A 17,126-nucleotide genomic window follows, 5' to 3' on the forward strand; every position below is an offset into this window, starting at 1 on the left:
TAAAGGTGCATGAGGGAGGAGCCACCATGGCTACAGGTTATTGTTTCCTACCGCTCGACAAAAAAACAAATTTAAATGGAGAATGATTACAACAATCAGTCAGCCTAAAGTCGATTCCATAAATCCTCCATCTTTAGTCGCATCATCACCAAACATAAAAAATAATTCAGCACAAGGCAGGAAATGTCACGATGTCACATCAACAACGTGTTGTCATTACATGTTTCGCTTTATTTTGCAATTCTTTCTTTGCTGAACTCTGCTTTGTCCACATCAACCTGTTTGTGCTGCTCTGCTGTCGGATCCCCAGGCTCTGTTGATGTGACACCTCGATTGGCAAAACGACGTTACAGGGATTCACTAAGCTCCAGCTCCGTCTTTCTTATTAGCTAAAAAGCCGTAAACAAAACATTCAGGTAGCTGTTTATCATACTTAGCCTGTGCTGACGTTCAGACTTCCCAGTCAAAACCCAGCGGCAGGTAATATCAGCTAATTAATGTTAATTCTCTGAGTAACTTGACAACAGGCCAACAATAAAATTGCCTGTTATCAGGTTTGTGTGCTGTCAGCAGTCACAGTTTGTACTTAATTGTTGGGAAAGAGGGTCTGCTCTGTAACATCCCGTCCAATCAGTGAGTTTGTTCTCACACCTCCAGCACAGAGTGACGCATTCGTGACTCCTGTCCATACCAACAAGTCATTTATAGTTTTCCTAACTTTATCTGGTTTCATTTACCAGACATTAACCAGAGAGGAGGTGGACTGTCCCTCTTCGGTCAGCCATTTGTCCGTTTGGAAGACTGACAAGCCTATTATTCTGTTCTTTAGGTTTGAGGACTCATTAAATAGATAGATAGACACTTTATTGATCCCGTTAGGACTAACTTTGTATGTGCTCCAGCTGCCACTCACCTAAGGCTCATTATACACCAATCAGGTACAACATAAAAACCACTGACAGGTCACATGACACAAATCATATGTTTACAGTGCAGTGTTCTGCGGGGGAACCTTGGGTACCCACGTCATGTTATCTGACCCTAAACATTGCAGACCAAAAGCCTTGTTGGAGGATTAGTAATATCTCTGGAGACAATTAATTGGAGTTTTACTGGTGTTGCTCACTCTGCAGGCGTCTCTCCACTAACATTCAACCATAACTTCTTAACGTCTCTCTCCTTTTCCCTCTCTCCATCATTCCTCTCTGCTTGTTTATTTGTCGTCCCCGTTGTTCCCCGTCCTCCTTTCCCTCCCCGTCCTCGGTGTGGGACAACGGGTCACATCCTCGCCTCCGCACACCTGCATATTAAGCACATTGTATGAATGCGTGTTTGTGTATGAGTGAAGGAGAGGGATGTGCGAGAGTGTGCGTGTGAGCCGCCAGTTGCGTCGAATTTCCATTTTAATCAGCACGTCGGTGAGCGAACAATCCTATTACCGCAAGGGAGGACAGAAGGGCCACTTCACAACCTCTCCCTCGTTCTCCCTCCATCCCTCTGTCTCCCCGAGACGACAAATTAATCATCCCTCTAATGCCTCATGAAAGCCAAACTTTTTTTTCTGACTCTTCTTAATTCGGGAGGTGGAGTATATCTTTCATTCACCTTCTTCTCCTCCTCCCTCCTGTAGACACACACACACACACACCCAGAGAGACACACACTTCCTCTGTCCTCTCCACTTCTCCTTTCACTATTAGTGTTGGAAAGATTAATGTGTTTTCTGGCTGCCAAGGATGTGGAGTTGCATCCACAAGGGAGGATATACACCTGGTTGCACACACACACACACACACACTCTCTTGTACTGCATGCATGTACACAACCACATGCCTCGACACATGTGCACATGAACCCACACAACATCGCTCCGAAGGCCATCATCATTCCTGAAAGTATTTTTTTTACCTTCCCTCCAAACTCAGTATTGACTGATCGTAGAGGAGGAGGGGGAGTGGAGGTATCGATCACAGGGGAACGAGGAGAACAGAGAAACACACTCATCATTAAGAGGGCAGAAAAGAAAAAGGCTGTAAACCCGAAGAAATGGCCTAATGAGAAAAAGCAAAGCAGCCAGGCAGCACACTGCAGCACGGCTCCACACCTCTGAATCGCCATCTAGATATTTTGTCACGTGGTTAAAAACGGCTTGGCTTCGCTCTCGTGATTGGCTGCTGCTTCAACTGGAGGAACAGCTGGAGGAATCTTTGTGACACATCAACAATCGTGCCTCTCTTAGGAAGCCGTTGGCCAGGTGCTCAGAGGTATGAGGGAAGGCAGGGGATTGAACTCTTCTTTCAAGCTCGCTGTTTTTCCCATCATTCAGACTACAGGCTACTGCTGTCACCTTTCCTGCCTGCAGCTGAGCCATTGTTATCTCCTTTTGCACAATTCATCACATCGAGACTTTAAAGACAAGCAAAAAGCACGGAGTTCTTTTGAGATCAGGGAGGCCGTGGGATGCAGCCAGAAGGAGGCTGTGAAGGCAGACTTTTCACTCTGCCTGCGAGTGCAGTCATTAAGAGCCGATACGAACACTTTGGGCTGCGCTGGGTGTGCTGCTGGTGCACCTGCGAAGAACAAATGGAATCTAGGGAGTCCAGTTTGAAGCAAAGAGCCATCTAATTCCATTAAATTCAAGTGGAGGCAGACATCTCCACAGCCAGTATCTCCAAAACTCACATCAAAACAATTTAGATGGATAAATGGCAATACAGACAAGAGAAAAAAATATGTACTTTTGACTCTGGGGTGAATTGTCCTTTGAAGGGGTTAACATAACCAGTACAACACAAACTTAGTAACTTTTATGGCTCTGGTTTCCAGTCAGAAATTGTTACAGTAAGTCCGTGGTTTTCTTTAAAGAGGAATAACTTCCTTCTAATTAAAGTTAATTCAATTTCAAATTCTGTTAATTCAGGTGTTCCTCATCAGCCATTTGGAGGTGTAAAGTTGTATTTCTTGCTCGTTGGTGAGTTGCACACCAGTGAATCTCACAGTGAAAGGCTCTTCAGTGTGCTGTTGGCTTGGTCCTCTGGGGTGTTTTGAGGAAATCTGACCTAAAAATTGGTATTTATTTGGCTCAGAGTTGCTGCTGAGCAAAATATGCCAGCTCGCCCCCCCACCCCGTCCATGACAAATCCTTGTGGGTGAGTCCTAGTGAAATGCAATTCAGCATAAAGGTCGAAACCTTTTTTTCACAAGCTTGAGTGCAGACATAAAGGAAAATACAGAGCAGGTTACAGTAATTCTGTCTTTGACTGCCAGTTTTTCCTGCTTGAAAGTCTTAATATCTGCCGGCTGTGCCATCTTTGTGTGTTGGATTAAGTCAATCATTTAACACATGTAGAAACAGAAAATGAGAAGTTGTGGTTTTCTGATTCTTGACTGCGGGCTTCACAGTGGCCAACGTTAGCAAGTAGTTTAGGCCTCAGGCATCATATTAGCGTCTGCTCCAAGGTTTCTGCCAGCTAAAAGGCAGTTTTTCCTCACCACTGTCACCAAGCTTTAGTTCACAGGAAAGTGTTGGATCTCTGTACTTTTAAGACCATGTTGAAGAGTACATCTGCTATGTCTCGTCTGCTTTCACCACATATTCTTTATCTCCTCTGTTCACATCTGCTTGTCTCTGTGTATCTGAGAACTGAGATGTGCACACACACACACACACACACACACACACACACACACACACACACACACACACACACACACACACACACACACACACACACACACACACACACACACACACACACAGACTGTATTCACTGGCTGAGTGTTCAGGGCTTAATGGGTGCGCCTGCTTGGTCAGCTGAACCTGAAACTGGCACTAAACTACATGATGGACAGAGTCAGACAGAGGGAGAAGAAGAGGGGAGGGAGCACGGGGAGATGGATGGAACAAGGAGGGAGAGGAAAGAGGGAAGTCAGGAGGAGAGAAATGGAGACAAAATGTGTGTGAAAACTGCAGTCAGGGAGGAAGAAAGAAGAGATGTAAACGTTTGGACCAGATGAAAGGATAAGGAAGACAAGGAAACAGCACCTGAAGAGTGAGCCGATGGATTTTATCATTTCTAGTTACCAGATGTGGAGGAAAAGTTGGTGCTCTGCGTTTTGACTGACAATAAAAAGCACTGAAAACTGAGAAAGGGCCATAAAGGGTGGAGAACATGTGAAACGTGACCCCAACACTTCAGTGAACTCAAAGAGTTCTGGCTGAAAATGGTTGCATGGTTTTCTGACATTAGGTCAGAGATCAAATGAAACATCTGCTTGCTCTTTCTGAGGTATGTAGAGGTGTAACATGGTGAGAAGGGCAACAAGTTGTTTACAGCTCAGAATAAAAAGGTGTCTCTGACAGATAAAAGTTCAAAGACAACAGCTGGGGACAAAAGAAAAAAGATAACTCTGCAAAAACTCTCCAATTTAAGACTGAGATCCAGCGTTTAATCCCATATTTTTTTATTGCTGTGTGTGTGTGTGTGTGTGTGTGTGTGCGTGTATGTGTGTGTTTGTAGCCTGGGGTTTCAAGGTAAATCCTCCTCTGCAGGGGAGGAAGGAGCAGGAAGTGAAACGGGCTCGTCTGACAGCCTCCAATCCTCTTCGAGCTGTTTAGCAGGAATGTGGCCTTTCACACCAGACTTTAAATGCATATCTGGCCAGTGGAGAGCAACTGTAAACCTGGTCCTGATGTAAAGTGCAGCCATGTCTGCTCATGTGTATGCAGCCTAGTAGGAGACTGATGATCATTTTTCCACAAAAATGAGCTTCTGCATATCTTCCAACACTTTTGATCAGTTTATCAGCTACAGTTTGGTGCGATGTTTAATTTACGGGTTGAGTGAAATGCCTGACCGCGGTTGTAATTTAAAATGGGTTGTAATAAATTAACAGCATGAGTGTTGACAGGAGGCAGGAGGTTAGAAAATTCATCTTACCCCACACTGTGCCAGCATAATCTGCACTTCTTATCAGCTTGTTTAAATATTTCACTCAAGCTATGTACAAATTTTCAAATCCAAAACATGTTTTTTTGACTGAATCATCACAGGAAAATATTGCAGATTTCCCGTGTGTCCTTTTAAACACATTTCTCCGTTATCTTAGAAAGTGTGCAAGAGAATTTCAGATAATATTCTGTTGATACGAACAAAGTTTAGCCCACTTGCCACGAAAAATGAAGCAAAGCCTACGAGGCAGTTCAGCAAATAAAGTATTTTACTCTTCTTAAACTGCAGATCGCTCGGCTCTTCCAGTTTCCTGTTTCATCTCTGCAGTCATCTTTACTGGCACCAGTTTAGCATTAAAATCAGCTCGCACCATCATCCAACCAAAGACGGTTATTGTTGCTTCTAAATCCCTCTCTGTAGGCTCCAAGTGTAGTCAGACTGTGAATGCAAAGCATTAAGTTCCACTGCTGTCTGTGTGTGCCGTTTTAAACCAAGTCAACATCTTCAGATGGTGTAAACTGGGAGTGACAACACTGGGACTGGTGTCATATGCATATAAAATGAAACCAGCAAACAAAACATACAACCCTGAGTTGTATTGGCCCACCGTGTGAGGAATGTTTGACTTAACCTCCTCAAAGACCACCTCGAGATGGGGGCAACAAAACACTGAGAAAGTTGTGTGGAAATATTCCATAGATACACAGTCTGACTGGTAACAGGTGACAGGATCGTGATCCAGACGAAGTTTTAAAGTTTTGGTAAACAGAATGATTGCGTTCAGTTTTACAGTCTCCCAACTTCCGTGGAATCGGGGTTCTACGGGGCATATTTGAACCCTTCTCAGTTAAAGTCATTTTAAACATCATCTCTAAACGTTCAACAAACAAAATGTTCCTTAACATGTGGCAAACTCGGACGTTTCTTACGAATGAGACATTTAGAAAAGAAACGCCAAAGCACAATGGCTAGAAATCCCTACAAATGTAAAAGAAGAATTCTTTCCATTTCGCAACACTAATTTCAGTTTGAGTCAGGAGGAGCAGCTTCTCAGCAGGAGCTGCTTATTGTGTTTCATCTGAGCCGTTCAACAAGATCTACCACAGTTCTCAAGTGCTTCAATTCAACCCTGAATGTGTTGCTTCTCGTTGTCTGAGCTCTCTTCTTCACTCTGAGTTACTTTTATGATGACTGCAAAAATAATAAAATTACTGGGTGAAAAAAAAGGAATCAAAACAGACGGCTTCGGGTGTTTTTTAAATTGTACGTCAGGAGTATGATTTCGTTCTTTTCCAAAGGTAAAATCATGAAGTACACCTCAGAGGGTTAGCAGAGAAAGAAAAAGCTTAAAAAGAGGGATAACGATATGTAGAGACGGAGAGACGGTCCAAGGCTGTGAGTACGTTTGTTCAGCTGACGGTGCTGCAGGTGCTGCAGCCGCTGAAAAACTGTGTGCCGGACGCCTTCTTCCTAATCTGCACGATCTTAAAAAGAAGGAGAAAGAAAGCCTTTTTGTTAAAGCGCACACAGAACATGAAGAGGAATGGGTTTGTTTTAGCCTCGTTAGTGTTGACAGGACTGTGAGTTATTGAGTTAATAACATGGCCGTGTGTTTGTGTGTGAGAGTGAGAGGCCATGCCTTTCAGTCGTGGGACGCACAGGAAGAGCCACAGGTGACTGCAAAGCCAAAGTAAACCATAGGAGTGTACATGCAATTGTCCATGATGAATACAAAAGAGTGTTCGTTTTCATTTTTCTTCTCTGCCTGATAGACGCTTTTGTGTTATCCGATAAGGCTTGCGGTGGTGCGTGTGCTCAAGCTAAATTAGCATTTAGCTGTGTATTTTTCTACCAAACATACATTACTCCCAGGTGTCATAAATATTCTTTATCTGCTCCTTTCCCCTTTATTCCTGCTCCATCTTTCCATCCATCCCTCCCTCTCCACCCACCAGCCCTCCTTCCTGAGGCATATTAAAGCCCCACAATTGAAGAATAAATACGCCACATTAAAACACAAGATATGAAATTGATTCATTCTTTGCTTTAAATAGCGTTATGAAAACAGGAGACCGCCGTTAATCAGCAGCAAGGTGGGAACTGCTTTCCACAGGCGGAGGCGTGCAGATGCTAGTTGCTGCAGGCTCATCAGCTTTACGACGTAACGGCAGTACTTTATGGAGGCAGTGGAAACATCGATTTATGCTGATGAGTCTGCCTGTGTTCTGTAATGCAGCCATGACACGCAGTAAAGCTCTGACGTTCGGGACTGGAAGAGGTGGCCTTTAGCTGCAAAACAGAGGACATATCCTGTGTGATGTAGTGGCTTTTGCTGCTATTTAACATATGGAGGACTGTGGTTAGAAAGATGCAGGAGGTGGCACACACACACACAGACAAGCATCTTACTATTCAAACACAGCCTCCAGATATTCGGATGCATGGCGTTTGTATTTCAGGAGTGGTGTGTTGTTATCTCTAGTTCTGCAAGCCGGTAGAGTGATGACTATAGCCTTGGAAGTTTTCTAATATGGAATCAACATAGTGTTTGCAGTGTTTTGTAGAAGCTTTCAGTCAAACAGACCTTTGGTCGTCTGTGATTTTGGGACTCCAATGCAGCAACGAAAAAGAAAATCCAGCCGTAGCATCTCTTTCCAGTGTCCAAGTTACACTAAATAACCCCACAGAACACACTGTGAACAGCTTTTATAGTGACTATTTCTGTGCTAGGAAGCAAGTATAAAGAAAACCGTCAATGCTGAGGTCTGTGCTTTAACAGTAACAAGGACACAGTTTTACATTTTTAGTCCAGTTTTTCAATGTGGCAAGGACCATGAACGAAACCCCGTTCAACGTATTAAAAGAAATCTTGGACAAATAAAAAACAGAACAGTCTGGGTGAATGGACTCTTTGAAACGTGTTTTCCTAATGTGAGATACTGTAAAAGCAGCATTTGGTTTCTTTGTGTTTACATACCTTGGAGGCAGAGTTTGGACGAAACTGAACGGGCCAGCACGTTTCCTTCCTGCTGTGACACATGCAGTTTGTATCATTTACTCATCCCAGACACCTCGCCTTGTTGAAATTTCCTCCCACAACACTGACAGAAGTTTGCCAAAAAATTTTTTCTCCCTTTATTTGGAGAATGAAATTGCAAGTCTTTAGAGGACAAAAAAATATTCTTTCCAGCTGTGACACTTAATCTGTATCATTATAAAAGACAAAAATAACCAAGCTCTGAGACCTTACCATGTGAAAACTTTCTTCAAACAGAAATAAAAGAAGGCTCCTGTTCCAACACTCTAAAATCTAAAATCACATGTCCTCAGAGAACAGGAAAGATGTGCTTGAAGGAAAACCTCCTGGAAAGCATTTCAAGCTCATTCTTTAGTGTGTGTCCAGGGGAAATCTAAGCACATCACACGTCCACATGGGTTTGTACATACTATCGTGATGGACCCTGAAATGGTTTGTTCTCACACAGAACCAGAGTGAAATGCACACAGATGCTGCAGACTGCAGTTTCTGAAAGGAAACTCAAGACAGAAGCAGAAGAAGAAGGCGATGGCGCCATCTTCTATTGTGCAGAATGATGCAGTGTGTTCCTGTGTGTTTAGACAGGACATGAATCATGAATCTGATGCTGGTTGGTCAGTAAAGTGCTTACACGTCAACCGCGTCTCCGAGAAATTCTGTTTATATAAACTCTCATTTGTTTTCGCCGTTACATTCTAATGGGAAATCCAGTTGCTGCCTGAATTATGTTCATCTGTGTATTTTTTGTCGAGTGTTTCGAGCCGTATGGGGAGGAGGCTGTGGTGTTTGTCATGCATACAGATTGCAGGACTATTTTCTTATTGGTGTGGTTACTATGAATGGATACTGTACTACAAGAAACGCAGGAAAAACAACTAAATTACCGATCCATTCAGTATCAACAGGCACGTTAATTAACACTGATTGGTCATTATGCTGATGCTAAGTGGCATAGGAGGCAGGGTTGTGCATGGGGCTGATTGTTCTTCTTGAAAATACTCGTGGAAAAGCTGCTAACGGTAAAGCAAAAACAAAAACATTTCACATTTTCAAGCACAACTTTGCTTCCCTAAGCTGTGAACAGTCAATATGTTAAAAACAAACTATTAGGCTTTTGCTGAAGCATTTCTGTAAATAAATTTCAAGTCAGTTTATTTTTTGTGTTTGAACAGAAGGAAACTATGAAGACAAATAGTTCCAAAAAACTAATGTGAATTTACAGATGTATTAATTTTGTGTATAATTTAATAAATAATTTTAAATGTATAATTTAATTAATTTTTTAACTTTTCCAGACTCCCCTCATCCTCTTACCTCCAACTTCATCTCATTCGTCCTATCACAGCAAGTCTTCCTCTTCCTGGTCATTAACTGGTTTTTCATCAAATTCTCTGCTCCAACACGGCAACGTCCCTTTAGCTTCAGTGTGCACCCTTTGTGTAGATTACGAACAAAGCCACTGACAACCATGCGTGCATTTATTTTCTGTAATGTGTGTATACTAAAATTGAAACTGGGAATGTAAATTAAAAGGTGAATTTCCCCACTGCGGGATCAATAAAGTTCATCTTATCTTAAAAATGTGAAGAATGTTAAAAAGCACGACTCCTCCGTCAAATCACACAGCACTCGTTTCATGGAATTATATTTTCATCATCTAACTCACACACCTTCCCATGCAGTCCAAACCAGCGACCGCGGCTGTGGAAACAACAGGTGTTGAGTACTTGCTCGGCATCTAAACGTGGCATGAAATGGGGTGATGATGACTCTGTTTGTTTAACCGTACTCTGCTCTGTTTAAGTGGGACAACATAAAATAGCGGGACAGCATGGAAATGTTCCCTTTCCCTCATTCATTACACAATTATGCTAAACTGCATGCTTGACTATGAACCAGATGTTGTGTAATTAACCTCAGTGTGAAGATAGCGTTCTGCCCTATTGTCTCTCACCTTCAAGAATGAAATGGAAGCCGAGCTGAGGCACAGATAAGCGAAGTTACTCCTGAGCTTTCCACGGGCGCGTGAACCGAACTGAACTGAGCCGAGTCCAACCTGGTCAAAGCAGAGCTAAAACCAATTAAGCTCCATGTATTGATAGCCTCCCACACTATTGTCTCTGTAACCTTCAGAGAGGGCAGACATGTTGAGGTACACTTTTATTTTTTTTTTCTCAAAACTGATAATATCACTAAATTAAAGGAGTATTGATGGCTTCAGGGGGAAATCTACACAGAAAAGAAATGATAATTCATTTTGGGGATAAAACAAAGAGATTGAGGTATTGTTTGTTCATTAAACTGTATTAGTTGTATCACACATCATTCAACTGCATCATGCCAATATGATATGATCCAAAAAAACCTCCCTCATACAATGAATATTTAAATGAATATATAATCTGGCTCCACTTAAAGGAGAAAACATATTCCGACAGTGCCAGCTGAGTAGAAGATGGTTTTATGGGAGCAATTTGAATCACATTCATTTCTTTAGTATGTTATTAGTTTCTGACTTTTATAGAAAAGACAGTACATTTAATTTATTTTTAATGAAGTTTCTATATACAAGAAATCTGAAATAGAAAAGTGAAAAAATGTTTCAGTCAATCAGTGTCTCAGGAATTTCTAAATTCAGGCTTGTTGTTTTCAGCTACACAGGCTTTTAGCTAACAAAGCTGTCCGTTTATTTGCATGTCGCTTGATAAATGAGGGCGATTGTTCTCCTGGCTTTCGTTCTAACTTGGCCTCTTATGCACAGCAATCTCCTGTAACATCTGCCACTGGGCTCCACTGTGTCTTTGGGGGGGGGGGGGGGGGGCTGTGACAGAGATGGCTCAGGGGTAGTAGTTCACTTCCCTTAATCCACTGCTACTATTAATAGGTTGAAATGAGTTACATCCAAGCAAGGTCAGACAAATGTTCCATTTAGGTGTTTCATGGACGTCGAGTAAAGAGATTACTGTCAATTATCATTAAACGATTTGGAACGATGTTACCCCATATTACACTCTTTCCTCAAAAGTAGGAATGCCACACACAACCGATCAGTCGTAGCGGAGCAACATGTTTATACTGCTGGCTGTAAATAAAGATGGCAGACATGGCTGTACTTCCTCCCACTGTACAAAAATGAAACTAAACTATCTAAATTATGAGTTCTGCTATCTTGTTCAGGCGACGTTATTGGAACCCAACGCTCAGCTTCCACTCATGTGGTTTCATCTCCTTTTCGTAGCAACAAATAACTAATTAAAACCAAACTGATGAGAAAAACACAGACACAAAGACTTGAACATACGTACAGTGTGATAAGAACTACCTAAAATGACCGAATGGGTAAAACTTATGTGACGTGTACTTTGAGTTTTTAGTTTAGCTCATGTCCCATCTGCTAACATGGAGGGGGACGGTGTTTTTTAGCTGTACTGCAGCCATCCACCAGGGGGCAATGCAGATATTTTGCCTGCTGTTTTAATGCAGCTGAATGTCATCTGTCTTTATATGCAGTCACTGATTTATACAAACTGAAGTTCAGATTCCATACAGTAGTCCTAACTCATTCATATCATCTACCGGTCTATCTGCAATTAAAGTTTCATACTTTGCTAATCAGGATAAATGTCTTCCACCCAACGCCTCCTGCTCCAGGTAAATCATTGTGACTCTCAAAAATAATGACCAAATCCTCAAGGGGACAAAACCTCAATAAAATACCTTTAAGACAGGCCGGTTCACCTTCTCTCTTTCTTCCTTAGCTATCATCCTCCTCCATCCATAAGCCTAAAAGACCCTGCTAAACTGAGCAAAAAAGTCATGTTAACCACAACAAACTCCACATCTTCGTGTTCCAACATCACACTAGACGCTTGGCCTACTTGCTATTCATAAGGCACCACTTCACTGTTCACTTCACCTCTACTGTTCATCTAAACCCTGCATGCATGTGTCATTGAGAATCTCCCGACAGAGATGACACCACCGTTTGAACAACTGCCTGCCACTCCCCCTCAGAGAGGGACACATCTCATCTGGTGCTTTCACTAGAAGAACCACTTTCATGTTGTAGCATGTGTCCTGTAATCTCTTTTGTACAAGAGCAGTGGGGCCAGTTGCCTCTCTCAGTTCCCACACTCCACCAGCCACACAGCCTCATGAGGACCCTTCGGGGCTGGTGGGTGAAGGTGAGGTGCCAGTATGCTGGAGAATCACCGAGAGAGGCCTGTTCTCACACAGTACAGCTCAGTTAAAAGTGGAGTATTAAAGCCAGCTGCAATCTTCCCTCGGCCGTCCACCTTGGCTGACGTCAGTGCTTCCCGGAGGAGTGATGTGGATGTTGTTTAGGTGAGCTGTGTTAGTCTGCACCTGTCTGAGGGGGCCTCCAAAAATCAGGAAAAGACCCTTGCTCACTTTAACCCATGTGAGCATGTGTCACACCCTAACTATAATTTCCATCAGTTTGGACCTCACATATGTTATGAGAAGCTCTTTTAAGACTTTCACTCTGGGATAAGAGTCAGCTCCTCCAAGTCTGGGGACATGGTTGTCTAATCGGCATTGACCCTGCTGGGTTGGGAGACTGTTTCTACCATGAACAAAGGAGTTAAAGTCTCAGTTTTGTTTGAGTGAGGATAAAACGGAGCGTGAGATGGACAGGATTGGTGTGGCATCAGTGGTAATGCCGCACACCCACACAATCACACAACAGACACGGCGGAAGGTCAGAGGGCTAAAACAGCGTTCGTATCATTGCAGTAACATGCAAACGAGCACGCTCCCCTTACTGACTGCATCGTGTATTCCTCCAGTGTCCATTTTGGTTGTGTTTACTTATGTTTGTGTGTTTTTGCTGACCTGTAGCAGCTCCTCTTGGTCACCGCCCACCTCCATCGCTACAGCAACCGAAGCAAAGGGACGACTGGCCATCTGCTGTCGCTCTCTCATCAGCTGCTGTAGAGTGAAGCAAAAACAAAAAAATGAGACAGGTTTATGATTAAATGGGTTGTTTTGAGGGAAATTTCTTCGAGAACCCTGTTTAAATTGAAAAGCACATTGTTATTTACTGACAGTAGGCCACGGAGCAGCTCTGCTGGGACCAAGTACAGGTCAACTGTTGCTCAGTTTCTCCCTTACAGGAGGAGAAATTAGAGGGACAAAGAGGAAAAAGCAGAGAGCTGCAAAATAGTATACAGAGAGACATGGAGCAGGACAGTGAAGGAAGAAAGAAGAAAGTGTTGAAGGAGGAGGGGGGATGGGGAAAATGGGGAGCAGAGATCAAAGCAAAATGGCTGATAGATGCGCAGGAGGAAGGCAAAGTGGAGTGGAGAATGGCAGGTGGTGGGGGCATGGAGAGAGTCAGAGGGGAGGAGGAGGAGGGCGGGCAAACTTCATTAATGAGGAAATGTCAGATGAACAAAGGCAGACGGTGAGGCCTTTATCAGCATGAGGTCCAAACACCCTGACAGAAAACACAAACACAAATATACAGTATGTAAATAAAACTGAAAAGCATACTGGGAACAGAGAGAGATACTCTCCAACACCAACAGACATAAGAACTGTCAGTGTGTGTCTATAACTGAACTGCTATGGGGACTCACAAACGGAAAATGGTGAAAACAACATGCTCACTGCACCGTTTTCTCTCCATCAAAAGTCCTGTTTCCCAGCTTTTTCCACTTCACTACAGACATGTTAATGGGGTTTTGTTTCTACATTTAGCTTGGGGGTGGCCACCTGTTTCACGCAAAACAAACTCATTCCTGCCTGATTATGCGCCAAGCTCTAATCATCAGTATGTTGCTTGTTGTTTGGGCAGAATATCTGTCTGGTGCCACACACACACACACACATACACACACACACACACACACACACACATGCACACACACACACACTCTGACAGGTGAAACCAATGCCAGAGAGGCAAATCTGAGGATCTGGGCTGCAGACTGTAATTCTTACAGAAGAAAAACTTTAGTTTGTTTACAATCTGAGATGGTTTTTCACAAATATGGATGAAATAAACTTCCATGCATCAGCACTGGAAAAATCCTGCCATTGCAAAGCCAAGCACTGTAAAAAAGAGCAAGGAAGTAACAATAAAACTCCTGAACCTGGGAACAATAGTAGTCAAGTAGCCAAAGATCAAACTGTAACGTGATGTGAGAATATTTCTCTTCTGTCTGTTTCATCACTACGCTGTCTATTAATATATGACAGACACAGGCTTAAAAATATATATTAACAATTAAAACAACAACAGCACAAAGAAGCACAAAAAGAAAGTAATAGAAACTTTTGAAATTAGAAGGCAACGTAAAGTATGGAAAGAAATAAAGACAAAACAGAAAGGCATGGACCACGACTGTAAAAGAAGCAAAAACAACAAAGCTAAACATAAAGAGAAGAAATGAAGCACAACACAGAAGCAGCAGCAAAACAGAATTATAGAAGCAAAGTAGAAAGTTTACCGAAAGAAAAACACAATAAAAGAAGCAAGCGCCCCTAAATGTCATCGACCTTCCCTCTCGGTCACCTCTACCTAAACCTAAGCACCTCCTCGTACCTCGGTGTTCCCGTACCTCGGAGACAAGGCTGCACACATTGACATTAACCAGCTGTCAGGTGTTGTGCTAGCACGCCGCCGGCTGCTCGCTCGCCAGTGTCAGACTCTTTAAGCATGAATGAATACTACACCTGTAGCTACATCAGTGCAGTCAGGCACTCCGGCGGCGGCAACTGCTCTGCTAGCACGCTGCCATGCCAGCTAATGTGATGTCTTCTCTTGTTAGCTGTCACCGCCGCGCTAACTCTGTTCAGATGACAGTGTGTGCTTGCTAGCATCGCTGTTAGCCTCATGCTGATGTCAGCTCAGATTTGTAAGAGCCCAGGTGAGGAGTAGGGGAGAGGGAGGGTGTCTGCAGTGTGGGCTTCAGATGAGGTAATATATCCACTTTAATATAATTCAATGGATCTACAAGGTGAGGGAACAAAAAAATAATACTGACTGCCATGCCGATTTTTATTTTGTCTGCTCCATCACAGCCTTATAACTAACTAACAAAAGATGGCTTCCCAAACCATCAATATTTTTGATCTGTTACCCCCACACCAGCAGCGCGATTTCATTTGTGGGTGCCTTCCAAATTGCAGGCTGGAAACAGATTCTTCTCTTCAAGCAGACACAGAAATCTCCCCCAACCAGCATTTCCAATTGGTGTTTTTGTTGGCACCACAGTCAAGACAAATGTTTTCCTCACAATAACAACTGTGCTTTAGAACGTAAATCAAATGTGAAATGATCAGAATGTAATGTTTTATTTCTCTGATTTGTTCGCTGTCTCTCAGCCTCATTTTCTCTCTCTTTATTAACTGTCACCAGTAGAGATATTGTACACATTATGCCTTTAAGGCACACGTTAAAAAATGTAAACCTTTTCTTCAAGGTCCAGTTAGATGTTGGTGAGAATGATTGTTGAGTGAGCTCAAGATCAACAGTTTCTGGTGTCAAGGAGATCCCATCCAATCCAACTTACATCTTCCTTTGTTTCTCAAAGAAAGAAGTACAAACACAAGGAAAGTCCAAACAAGGCAAGGTTCCATTACTCCAAGGAGTTAAATATCTATTGTGCAAACTGCATTTTTAGTAGAAAGCATTCAAGTGCAATGAAGAAATAAGCAAAGATAAGTGACAAACCTACAAGAATGTTACCTTCTTACAGTGTCTTTAGGTTATTACAATTACTTTCATATCAGACTAATCCAGGTCAATTTTTGTTAATTACACATAGACTATACATAATGTAGGAGGCTGCATACTAAGTTGAATGTTTGGGTGCATCCACAAGACTGTTTATGTGATTCTTCACTGAAGACACCTCTCGTGTTGCTGGATCACGTTTGTGTGTGTGTGTATTGCAACCAGATAAATCAGTGCAGACTGTGGAATTATGTTTTGACATAAAGGGTAGGAGTCATATTCAGCACTGTGTTAAGTTTAAGAGTCCAGTGAATAGGCAAATGTGAGTGTGTGTGTTGAGTGTACATATGGACTTTAAGTTTGGTGTGCATGAGCATGTGTGCAGACAAATGCCAGTGCACAGGTTCATTTTGATCAAGCACAGCTTTAGTCTGTGTACTCATGCATGTGTTGTATGTTTAATTCCCCCTTTGACAAGTCCTTGAGTGGGCAACAAGGACAAGGCAGCGGCCATCTTCCCTGTCTGCCAGTTGGGCTGTGAATCAGCCATAAAACGGCTAATTAACTGTGCTGTGCTGTAAACAAGCAGTGCCATGCTAGACACCACCAGCCGGATGACAAAAGGAAGGGGAAAGAGGAGCTGTATTGTCTGAAGGAGAGAGGGACAGCAATAACATCAGTCTTCTGGTTCCAAGGATTTTAGCTGGGTGCCGGAAATTGAAGCTAATTCCAAGGGAGGCACAAAGTTAACTTTTTCTCTCAAGTAATATTTTCACTCCATGTTGAATGTCTGTGTCTGTATTTATCTGTTCTCAAGGGGAGGCCCGACATCCAAATATCCATTCATGCATGCATCCATTCATCCAGTCATCTCAGCTGGACAGACAGACGTATAAACAGCCGGGAGAAAAATGAGAGCACTGCAACAATGAAGCCAATCACATGGCAAATTATGTTTCACAGAACGTGCCTCCATCAAAGCAGCACCTGCAAGTTCAAATTGCCAGTCCTGTTAGAAGGATTGGAAATATCCACTGTTTAATATGCTGTTTGCTGATTTCGGATGGTCTCTAGTGCAAATGATGGGTTTCGAAACATGACGAGTGGCTCAATGCTAACACAGCTGTAATTAAACTCCACATCGGCTCTCCACGACAATAATGTCAACACGTTTGTGGGTCTGTGTTCATAAGTCAGGCTGTATGTTTGCACATTGGTTGATAGTTGTTGGGAAACAATGCTGCAGCTTGTATCAAACGTTCTGTGGCAGGAAATTGAGATGTACACAAGAATGTATGTGTCATTTTGTACAGTGTGTTGGAATGGAACACACGTTTTCATTTTTTTTTAATGACATAGATTACCCAAATATGTTCGAACACTGTGGAACGTGCTTAAACAGTCAGTTTCATGAAGAAATGGGATTTTGGTGTGG

The 17,126-nt window shown here is 42.7% G+C and overlaps 1 protein-coding gene across 2 annotated transcripts in view; it reads right to left on the bottom strand.

Annotated features, from left to right (window-relative positions):
• atrnl1a (attractin-like 1a) overlaps positions 1-17,126 on the bottom strand; it is a 191,881-nt gene that overhangs the window by 22,716 nt on the left and 152,039 nt on the right. For both annotated transcript variants that reach the window (XM_046401866.1, XM_046401865.1), the window contains one exon: positions 12,844-12,939. In XM_046401866.1, the coding sequence (XP_046257822.1) occupies positions 12,844-12,939 (96 nt within the window). The remainder of the gene's footprint in view (positions 1-12,843; positions 12,940-17,126) is intronic.

This window comes from Scatophagus argus, chromosome 10 (genome assembly GCF_020382885.2).
Source record: "Scatophagus argus isolate fScaArg1 chromosome 10, fScaArg1.pri, whole genome shotgun sequence".
NCBI classification, from domain to species: Eukaryota; Metazoa; Chordata; class Actinopteri; family Scatophagidae; genus Scatophagus; species Scatophagus argus.